General features: G+C 41.1%; 1 protein-coding gene across 2 annotated transcripts in view; it reads right to left on the bottom strand.

Annotated features, from left to right (window-relative positions):
* The window catches only part of FXR1 (FMR1 autosomal homolog 1), a 49,611-nt gene that overhangs the window by 6,711 nt on the left and 31,530 nt on the right, over positions 1 to 11,370 (bottom strand). For both annotated transcript variants that reach the window (XM_066622374.1, XM_066622372.1), the window contains exons 9-12: positions 10,991 to 11,069; positions 8,039 to 8,148; positions 7,455 to 7,541; positions 6,243 to 6,450 (exon numbers count right to left, since the gene is read on the bottom strand). In XM_066622374.1, the coding sequence (XP_066478471.1) occupies positions 6,243 to 6,450; positions 7,455 to 7,541; positions 8,039 to 8,148; positions 10,991 to 11,069 (484 nt within the window). The remainder of the gene's footprint in view (positions 1 to 6,242; positions 6,451 to 7,454; positions 7,542 to 8,038; positions 8,149 to 10,990; positions 11,070 to 11,370) is intronic.

Below are 11,370 nucleotides of genomic sequence, written 5' to 3'. Positions count from 1 at the left end.
AGTGGCACCAGAATCATCTGAACAAGAGGTTATTCCTCATTGCTGCAAGACTGTGGATCTATCAGTGGTTTGGGTCTTAGGTTACTTGCAGGGGAGGAAGGCGGTAGTGTTGAACTGTATCTGTTGATTGTCTGAAACAGGGGTGTCAAACATAAGGTCCACAGGCCCAGTGTGGTCCCTGGAAGCAATTTATCTGGCCACCATTATAATTGGCCTTGCCCAGCATGATAATTGGGCTCTCTCATATCTTGAAATTATGAACAAGATATGGGTATTTTCTCCTTCGTCATTTGCAGCTAATGAGCTTCTGTGTGAGCAAAATGCTTATTCCTGGCCATCATTTGCTTAATGATGTCACTTCTGGTCCTCAGCAGGCACCATGAATGCTAACTTTGGTGCTCTGTGTGAAAAAAGTTTGATGCCCCTGGTCTAAAAGCTTCTATCAAGGGGAAATCTACAACTGTCCTGTGAGGAAGATGAGTAAGAGAAGAAAAAGTCAGCAAGGCAAAGCCTCACTATTACCTCTCCTCCTGCTGGTGCTTGCCAAGTTGAATGGTATTCCTCCTGCCTCAAAGAAGCCAGAGAACCACCAACCACTGAAGAGAAGCAGCAGCCAGTGAGGCATATTCCTCCATTCACCCACCCATCTTTGCTGTTTTAATTATCTCCCTTGGATTGTACACAAGACATTCACTGACCCTTTCCACTGCAGAGCAGTGTAAAAATAAAGCCAGTTTGTTGCCAGAGGGGCAAGTTTTAGCACAAGCCAAGGGACTCCTTGTCTGTCTGTCACGGGTTCACTACTTAGTTGTTGAAACATCACCTTTAAGCCTTGCTGTTATATGTGCTTTATTACTAAATTCTGTATGAAACATTTATTACAATTAATGCTTTTATCTTAAGTTTTTTTGAATATAATTTAATTGATTTCTTCTGGTTTTATTTTGTTTTCTGTAGTGTATTGCTGAATTGTTTTACATAGTGTTATATGGCCAATCTAACGTCTAGTAAAAAATCAAAAAGAAAGCATAATGCAACTATGAATGATGTGAAGTAATCAATGTGGAACTGTGTGACCTCTTGTGGTAGGAGATGATCAGATGTTGGGATACCAAAAAAGAAGAGAAAAGAATAAGGATTTTGTAGCAGGTTGCATCAAGAGAGGCAACCAAATATGGGTGCAGAAAGCCATAATATAATGAACTAGACAGAACAGTGCTCCTAGGAGTCCTGGAGCTCCTTGAGACCCCCTGCAGGTGCTCCATGAATACACCACCAGTGGCTGCCACCTGCTCAGCGCTACACCACCCCATACATGCACTGGCACTCTGGGGCTCTGAAGACTTGACATGCATTAGCAGGGCTCATTGAGACTCCAGTTAGAAGCATGACGGGCTCTGGAAACTCAAACTGAAAAGTTTGAGAACCACTGAACTAGAGTATCACTTCCTGATATCCTCCTTATGGACAATGAAGGAATGAAAAATACTGCTTTGGTAACTGAGAATATTTATAGGTGGAATTTGTGGAAATGCTTCTTGGCTTTTCACCATTTTTCTTGGCTTTTTAAGCAATTGCTTGAGAATAAATTACAGATGGTATGAAAGAACGGTATGAGGAATGATCAATAAATTGGTAACATGAGTGCTGCTGGTCATGTGAAGCCCCAAGTTAAATGCAAGGTAGCCAATACTTAGATGAAAACAGTGAATTGATATTTAAGATGCATTCTGTATCTTAAGACTTAGGTTGAAATAAGTACTATAATAATGACAAGCTCAGTGATATGGGGCTTCACATCATTTCAGCTTCCTGAAATAACTCCCTTGAAAGGGAAACTGAAATAATACCTTTGTCAAACAAAGGTCATTCCCTGATCAGGTTTTGATTTATGGCTCTTCATGTCACCTGAAGGGTGAAGGATCTGTTTAGATGGTCTGCCCCAGGAGACTTATTGATCCAGAAGAATTCTGGGTGCCTATTGGGTAGTTAATCCCCTACGTATCTGGTTATATTGCAAATGCCCTAGTCATTCTGTGACAAGAGATGACAAAGCTATTGATACAATTAACCTTCCTTACCTTAACCATTAAGTGCTGATTTGGCTGAGGATACTGAAAAGCTTAGGGTGACAATTAGATGCAAGTGGAAAAAGACTCAAGAGTCAGTTCAGCTGAAAATAGGCCATAATCAAGCCTATTCTGTGGCAGTAATTGTGAATACTGCTCTGCTGCCACCACTACAAGTTTCTCTATGTCATCTAGTAAAGCTATTTAGGGTTGTGAACAGCTTATTACAATCTGTCCTAGGGAATGTGGAGTTGAGCCCATTAAAACCAATTTGCAAAACATTTTGCACTAAGGTTCCACAATACTAAAATGTATTCAGTGTTCCATCTGGTCAGGTTATGATGGACTCATTTCAGTCTGTTGCTCAAAAACATGGATGGGTGGATTACAAACTGGGTGGGTTTAAAAATTCAAAATATGTTTGGGAAGAAAAAAGATGAAAACTAAACTAAAAAGGAAAAATTAAAAACTGCTTGATTCAGCCATTTTAACTTCAAATTTTTCTGAAACATGCTCATGCAATATATATTTCTCACACAAGGTAGATTTAAAAATGGAGCTCAGAACACAACCTTCCTTATGAGGAAAGGCTACAGCGTTTGGGCCTCTTCAGCCTAGAAAAGAGACGCCTGAGGGGGAACATGATTGAGACATACAAAATTATGCAGGGGAAGGATAAAGTGGATAGAGAGATGCTCTTTACACTCTCACATAACACCAGAATCAGGGGACATCCACTAAAATTGAGTGTTGGGAGTGTTAGGCCAGACAAAAGAAAATATTTCTTTACTCAGCGTGTGGTCAGTCTGTGGAACTCCTTGCCGCAGGATATGGTTACGGCATCTGGCCTAGATGCCTTTAAAAGGGGATTAGACAAGTTTCTGGAGGAAAAATCCAGTATGGGTTACAAGCCATGATGTGTATGTGCAACCTCTTGATTTAGAAATGGGCTATGTCAGAATGCCAATGCAAGGGAGGGCACCAGGATGCAGGTCTCTTGTTATCTGGTGTGCTCCCTGGGGCATTTGGTGGGCCGCTGTGAGATACAGGAACTGAACTAGATGGGCCTATGACCTGATCCAGTGGAACTGTTCTTATGTTCTTATGAAGCCTTGTTCCAGTTGCGTCCTGAGGAACCTTGGAGAGGCCGCATGCATCATATTGCTAAAAAAAGGCTCAGCCTAGCATTCTGAAAGATGCTACAGAAAGCCTACTACAACAATTAAAGGGGAAAAGATGTCTCACAGTACAGTAACTTGTGTGAAACACTGACCACATAGGAATTATGTTCTGAACTCATTAATACCTATTTTTCAGATTTACTGAACCCAAATTAATTCACAAGAACAAAAGAACCACACTGCAGGATCAAACAAAGGATCCATCTAGGCCAGATTCCTACATCTAACCTACTAGATGTCTCTGAGAGTACACAGGATAACAAGATACCTACATCCAGTTGTCACTCCCTTGCATCCAGCATTCAGAGACGGGCTACCTCTTAACCCAGAGGTTGCATACAGTCATCACACAGAGGTTGTAACCCATGATGGATTTTTCCTCCACAAATCTGTTAAATCCCTTTAAAGGCATCTAAAGCGGGTGCCATCAAATCATGCAACAAGGAGTTCCACAAATTAATTACATGCTGGGTAAAGAAATTTTCTTTGTTCTGACTCTCCCACCAGTTGTGGATGTCCCCGGTTCTTATAATGCACAAGAAGGAAAAGAACTTTCCTCTACCCATTTTACAGTCTAGAGTGGATAAAGGGAAGTTCTTTTCCCCCCTCACACAATATGATAACCAGGAGACATGGTTCTCCCCAAATGTTGTAGCCTTTCCTTGTAAGGGAGGTGCCCCAGTCCACTAATCATTTTGGATGCACTCTTCTGCATCTTTTTGGGTTCTACCATATCCTTTTTGAGTTGTGGCGACCAGAACTGGACACAATACTCCACATGTACCCATACCATGGATTTGTACAATGGCATATTAATATTGGCTATTTTATCCTCAATTCCATTTTTTAATGATACTGAGTATAGAATTGGACTTCTTTGCAGCAGCTGCACAATGGGCTGACACATTCATCAAGCCATCCCATTGGAACTGTTAATTAAAAAAAAAAATCTTCCCCCCTTTCAGGTTTAAAAGATAGCATACAACAAGTTTAAAATAGTAATAGCAGAGCTGAAGCCGTTAAAACTGGAGATAAAATAGTTCCACAAGAAACACGCCCATTTTTGTTAATGGATGAAAAATTTAGAGGTTTGCTGCCAAAATGGTTATGTCCAAATAAAGTCAGTAAAGACTAAGCTCCACTGAAATCAGTAAGGCAAGTCAGTCATCAAACGGTCTTCAAAGGGACTAACATTTTTGGATGCAATCTTAACAATGAGGAATAAGCAAGTTATTTACACATTTCACATTCACTATTTTGGATACTCTGCATTTCTAAATTCAAGTAAAATATATGTCAAGAACTAACTTGCAATAGTAACAAATTCACAATGATATCGAAGTACAGAACAGACCCACCACCTGTAGCTGAGCTGCTGCCATTTTCTTGTTCAAAGCAAGGATAGGCGCTGAATACACCAATTAGATAAAAAGGGAATACTATCAAAATACTATCAAAATAGCTCTCATCATTTATCCTTAAACATATGCACAAGAAGTTATGAAAAGTCCGTCTGGATAGGTTTTTTAACCTATTAAAAAGTTAATTCTACAGCCTTTTTCTCACTGAGGTCAATCAGATGCTACTGGGAAGCAGACAAAGCAAGAGATAATGGCATGCCCCTCTCCTGCCATTGCTCCCCTGAAACTGGTATTGTGAGGCATACTGCCCTTGAACTTGGAGATAACATATGGCCATGTCTAGAAGCCATTGATAATTCATGTAAGAGAAGTCTGTCTAATCTTTTAAAGCCATTTGAGCATCCATCAACATATCCTGAGTTAGCAAATTCCATAGGGAGAGTAGTTAGGCACTGTGTGTAATAGTACCTCCTTTTATCCATTCTGAATTTCCCACTATTCAAATTGCATTAGATGACCTCTGGAGTTCCAATATTTCTCTACTGGTTTCTCTACACCAGTGGTTCCCAAACCTGGAGTTGTGACCCAAACAGAGAAAATGGACAACAAAGGAGGAAAAGAAGGACTTGTCCAGTTCTTGAGACCTGGCGTAGGGGAGTGGGGAGAAGTAGAGAGGAAGGACCTCAGTGAGATTGGCTGGGGTCCAGAAATAGGGGAAAATGGGCATGAGAAAGTGAACCTGGACAGAAGGAGTGCAGAAGAGAACCTGTGAAAGAAGATTGCTGGGGGCCAAAAGAGAAGGAATGACAAAGGGACTGCCAGGGGACAAAGACAGGAAGCAGCAGGGAATGGGAGGAAGTGCCACTGAATTGGCAAGGACACCATGGCGAATGTTAAGCCAGAGGTTGTAACCCAAATTACTATTAGTATGTACGAACTCCATGAGCTGCTGGATTGAGAGAAAAGCTGTATTTACATGTATAATTTCATAAGCTTCAACCATGTTTCATTCTCCCAGTCACTTTTTTCTAAACAAAAACCCACAAACATTATATCCTTTCCTTATAAGGAAGGTACTCCAAGTCCTATGATAATTTTTCTGTCTTTTGTACCTTTTCCAGCTCTTCAGTACATTTTCTGGGAGCAGTGACAAGAACTGTACAGAGTACTGCAAATTTAGCCTACAGCTACATTTGTACAAAGTTGTACAAAAGAAGTTGCACAAAGAGTTGTGTAAAGACATTATAATACTACAATTTTATTTTCTATCCCTTTCCCAATGATCCCTAATGACTCCCAACATAGAATTCCCCTTCTTCACAATTGCTGCACACCAAGCACCCACCACAAGCCCCAATCTCTCTTTTCTGGTGGTCACTTACATCTCAGAACTCAATGTACAGGTGGCATTGGGATGTTTTTCCCCAAACTGCACCACTCTGCACTTATTCACAATGAATTACACTATGCGGTTGTTCATTCACCCAGTTTGGAGACTGTGTTCTCTTAAGTTATTTACAATTCACTTTAATTTTCACCGCCCTGAAAAGTTTGACATCAGCAAAAGCCAGTCACCTCAATGCTTTCCTCTACTTTCAGATCATTTATGGACAAGTTTAAAAAGCACTCACCATAGCCAGAGGTGTAATTGGGGCCTCTCCGCCCTCTACCTCTTCCGCTATAAGACCTGGAGCCTTGTACTGAGGAAGGTGTGCTCTCATCAGTGGTATATCCCTTTTCCTTTTCAGGACCTCTAGTAGATGAAGGTCTGAAGCCCATACCAATCTGCCTCAGCTGCTCATCAATCTGGAGCCTCTCCATTCGTAGTTGTTCTACTTCCTGCATTGACAGTTAAACGTTAGCAAGAACAGCATTGCTGTTCAAGTGAAGAATCACATTTTAACAGAACTCAGACAACTCAAGAGACCTAAATTCCATTTTCTAAATAAAATGAATGCTCATGTAATAATACCAGTACAGGTCCAACCTTGTTATACATGGATTTTTTATACACGGATTTGACTCAACATGAATGGCCACTACAAATGAGAAGGAATGTGCTGATCCCTGGAGAAGGGGAAAAATACACCCCTTTAAAATGCTTTTCTTACTGTTGCAGAGGTTTTTATCTCAACAGGATGAGAAGGGCCCTTTAAAGGAAAACAATCCTTTACAATCCTTAGAGAGAGGGCAGCCAGTTGACAATCCATCAGCCATTCTCTCTCTAAGAGAGCCCCTCTCTTCCCTCTGAACAAGTGAAAGAAAGATAATCCTTTCTAAATGCCTGGAGAGAGACTGATTGTTGGATTGTTGTTGTTGTTGTTGGCATCCTTCAGTCTTGGAAGACCATGGTGTCACGCTCTGAATGGTGGCTCTGGAACAGAGTGTCCTCTCCAGTGTGCGAAGCCTGGGTAAAGTAGGTATGGAGGATAGGCTGTAACCCATGCAGCAAATCCCCCCTCTCCACGTCGCTGGAATGGTCCAATGGAAAGGCAGAAGCCAATACGGTTGGTTCCAGCGGCGTCGCAGGAGTTGCCAGAACGTGGCTGTGTTCAGCCATGAACTGCCTCAGGGACTTCGGCTTCGGATTTTGCCTCGAGGTTGACTCCTGAAGCCTTTTCCATAACTGGATGTAGCCACAAGGCAGTGGAGGTTTGGGATCAGAGTTTTCCTTCTCTCAGATGAGCTGTCTTAATGATTGTATCTTAACATCACAAAGGTCAGCAAGGTTGTTTTTAAATCACCGGAGCAAAGAGCCTTTGTTTTTAAATTTGCTTGCCATAGTGTGATTTTTGCCATCTGTGCTAAAGATCCAACACGTTTTTTCCCAAAGCAATGCTCACCTTCAAATAGGCAATGTGGTATTCAAGAAGTACTTGAACATTCCCAATGCTTTCCTTAGTACCCACAAAGACAAATGGAACCATTCCCTACAAAAAATAAAAATACAAAATTCAAATCAAACGCAAATTTCCCTTGCAATCTAGCATACTGCTATGCATGCTAGGCCCTGCTGACTTGTGTGCTGCAGCCTTTCTATCGTATTTATAGACTTCCCTGCACTAGCCCCTGGGCTCTGAAACCCCTTTCCACAGGAGGTCTGGATTACAACTGCTCAGTTTTTAAAGACTCACTTACTCTATCAGGTCTCTGATGAATACCTGCTCCTTTTCCCTAATGTCTCTTCTGGTAAGTGTTGATTTTTTAATAGTTGTATTTTAATCTTTACTGTTAGCCAGACTATACATTTTTAACATAAGTAATACGAACAATATATATTTACAGCATCTACTCATTTTTGCTGCCTCTGTACAGTCATGTTGTTCTGCTGCCTCTGAAATGAAGCACTAAGGTTGTAACAATGTTGACAGAAGTCACACTGGCATTGTCAGAACACACAACAGAAAGTTTAAGAACGAAAGCTTACATCTTCCCTGGGCAGTTTGTTTTCATTGTCACCTTCAATTCGCACTCGTACAACTCCAGACTTGTCCACAATCTCCTGAATAACTTTGCCATTTTTGCCAATCACTTTTCCTTTAACAAATAAAAATGGTTACATTTTCCAATCATCACATGTTTCTGAAGTAAGCTACTGAAAGAGTAGTTTAAGGGTTAAGAACATTTTCCCTTACAATCTCAAAGTAATTGAGTGGGGAGAGAAAGAGCTCAAGTTCTTCAGTTACCGCAAGTCTAACTTGTAGTGCTGGTCATTCTGAAACCAGAAAATTCTCTTCTAATACAGAGGTGGTCACGCCACAAGATGCTGTAGGAGGGTACTGCTTGGGATCAATGCATTTTTATATGGCATTAATCACTGTGCTCTGGTCAGGTAGTAATTCTATTTGGTTGCTATGCTCTCCTCCCTCTTAAGAGACAGCATGGAAAACTGAAAACGAAATTCTTCAAGTAGTTTTTGTCCCCAATTTGACTGCAGTTCTACAGTCAACTTGTTTTCAATACAGGAAGTATTAAAAAGCAGATGCTACAATACTTTATTGTGAAAATGCTTTACAACTGCCTATTGACACAATACCTCACTTTAGATGCAACAATTTTAAGGAAGATTCCCACGTATTAAGTTAGCAACTGTAATAGTGTATTAAGTATAATAAGTGTAGTTACTCTAACACAGGGGTCTCCAAACCTTTTGTCTAGAGGACCGCATCAAATATCTTGTGTGGTGTTGAGGGCATATTTTTTGGTGTAAGCAGAGATGTAACTCAGAAGTGGGAAGTGCTTTTCTTGGGACCAAGAAGCAGGAAGCTGATCCTAAGAAAGGAAAGTTTCTTACCCCTTATTCAGAGCAGGAATGGTTTATAAAGTAGAATTTTTCTTGTCAGAAACAGATCAAGGTCAAGAATAGCAATTCTATCCAGAAACCTATACCAGGTGGAAACAGAAAAGACCCTCTACTCACATTTGGTAGAGGAGACAAAACCTCTCTCTCTCTTTGGATGTAGGCAGACACATTCTGAAAGAGTGACCAAAATAGACTTGCTGTTTTACATCTATATGAAGTTACTGGAGGAGATCACTCAGGGGCTTGAAGTGAGGTGTCATCAATATATTTGTGACACCCAGCTCTATTTCTTCTTTTCAAGGTGGGACAGTGAATGAACTGAACAGGTGCCTGGACTCAGTAATGGGCTGGATAGAGGCTAATGCACTGAAACTCAATCCAGACAAGACTGAGATGCTGTTCATAGGTGGTGCAGTTGAGCAAGGAGTTGGAATGCAGTGTGTTCCAGACAGGGTTCCAGCCAGTTTGTTTTTAGGTGCAATTCAAACTGCTGGTTTTGACCCATAAAGCCAGAGGACAGGATATTGGACAGTCCACCTGCTCTCATATGAACATGCCCATCTGCCAATACCTTCAAACTGATGCCCTACTCCAAGTATTCCCAACATTAGTTTGGTTGGTAGTAACTGACCTTTCCTAGTACAGGAGAGGCCTCACCACTGAATGTCCCCCACAAATATGTTTACAAAGTACCCACTTTGTCATTTTTAGGTGCCAAGGGAAAATTCTCTTCCCTCAAAGTTTTTGGCAGGCTAGGACACATAACTTTATCACAAATACAAAAAGGCACACCATATATCATTACAGATGAGTTACCAAGAAAAGCTAGTTGAGACCACTTAGGACCCAATCCTATCCAACTTTCCAGCACTGGTGCTGCCATATTGCAGCCCCAATTGCATACTGCCATATCACAACAGTTGTTCCCATACCTTTAGGAGGCCTCTGTGAATATCCCTCCACCACAGGATGCAGTGCATGCCCCACTGGCACAGCTGCACCAGCACTGAAAAATTGGATAGGATTGGGCCCTCACTCACTTGTTGAAGCAAGCCTGAGTCTGAATAGAGAACAGTTCTCAGATGTACAAAGCAAGGGAAACTGAGAAAAGTACAATGGACTGTCCTCACCACTTCTAGAATGCTAGAAAACCCAAGTGTCCCTGGGCCAGTAGAGAAATACCAGAATAACTTCCAGCTGTTTTTCCCAAATCTTCCAAACAAAATGAAATTGAAAACATACAGTAGGGATCACAGCATCTTCACCTTCTCCCCTGGTTGAATGCCTTATGAAAAATCATGGAAGTTGATGATTCTCTGTGAAGGTGAAAGATTCATTTCTGGGATTCCTAGTCATTGAGTGAACCAATGAAAAAGTGAGCAGTCTTGTTGTTACCAGATGAGCAAATCTGTAGTCAGATTCAGTTTCTCTTTCAGATGTTGGTTTTCATCTACAGGGAATCTCAGAACAGAATAGAGACCACTCTGTCAAGTCAGAAACATTTTGTTCCCCTTTGCTTGTTGATGACAGACCTTCATGATCACATGACCATTCTAATTAGAATACAGTCCTAGATTTCTTGAACAAAGGCTCTTGAAAGAGAAAGCTCAGAGTTCCAAACAATTTACACCGAATGGAAACACCTAGTCAAACCACTTCCAAGTCTTGAATAAAGACCTTGATTCACTCCAGAACTGCCAAAAGAGAATCATCTTGTGGGTTCAAAGATCCCTTCCCCAAGAAAACTCAGCACAATCAGAAGAGATTAACAACCTCTGAGATAATGAAGACTGAACAAGTCCCTCAGTAACTGCTGATGAAGGAAAATTGGGCTCAACTCCAAATTCTTGGTCCCAAGGAAGGAAACTTCTTCCAGAATATCCCTCAGGTCACATAGACAATATTTTTAGATATATTCAAATTTGCTACAGCAGTCATGCAGCAGCTTTACATGTGTCACTAAAAAGGATGGTAGTAAATTAAATGGTAGTAAATGGTAGCTTAACCATTATGGTCCTGAATAGCTTCTTTCACCCTGATTGAACGTATTTTAGAAGTTTTATCAGTATTACATACCCACAAGACTTCTAGGAACCTGAATAAAGTCCTCCACAAATTCCAAATAGCTTCTAGCCTTTTTCACTGCCTCAGCACTCTGGAAATAAACAGAAACCTTTGAGAATGCAATGTATTTTCCAACAGTTAACACAGTACTTGAGTCAACAAGCATAATAAAATAAAATGACAGGGTTTACAACATAAAAACTTGAACGGAATATATGATTGCAAGAAACACAGTGTAGAGCAGAGGAGCCCAAACCCCAGCCCTGAGGCCACTCGTGGCCCTCAAGGACTCCCAATGTGGTCCTAAGGGTGCCCCCAGTCTCCAATGAGCCTCTGGCCCTCTGAAGATTTGCTGGAGCCCATACTGGCCTGACGCAACTGCTCTCAGCATG

This window comes from Tiliqua scincoides, chromosome 3 (genome assembly GCF_035046505.1).
Source record: "Tiliqua scincoides isolate rTilSci1 chromosome 3, rTilSci1.hap2, whole genome shotgun sequence".
NCBI classification, from domain to species: domain Eukaryota; kingdom Metazoa; phylum Chordata; class Lepidosauria; order Squamata; family Scincidae; genus Tiliqua; species Tiliqua scincoides.
The sequence above is the reverse complement of the archived record's forward strand: the minus strand, read 5'-3'. Positions and strand labels throughout refer to the sequence as shown.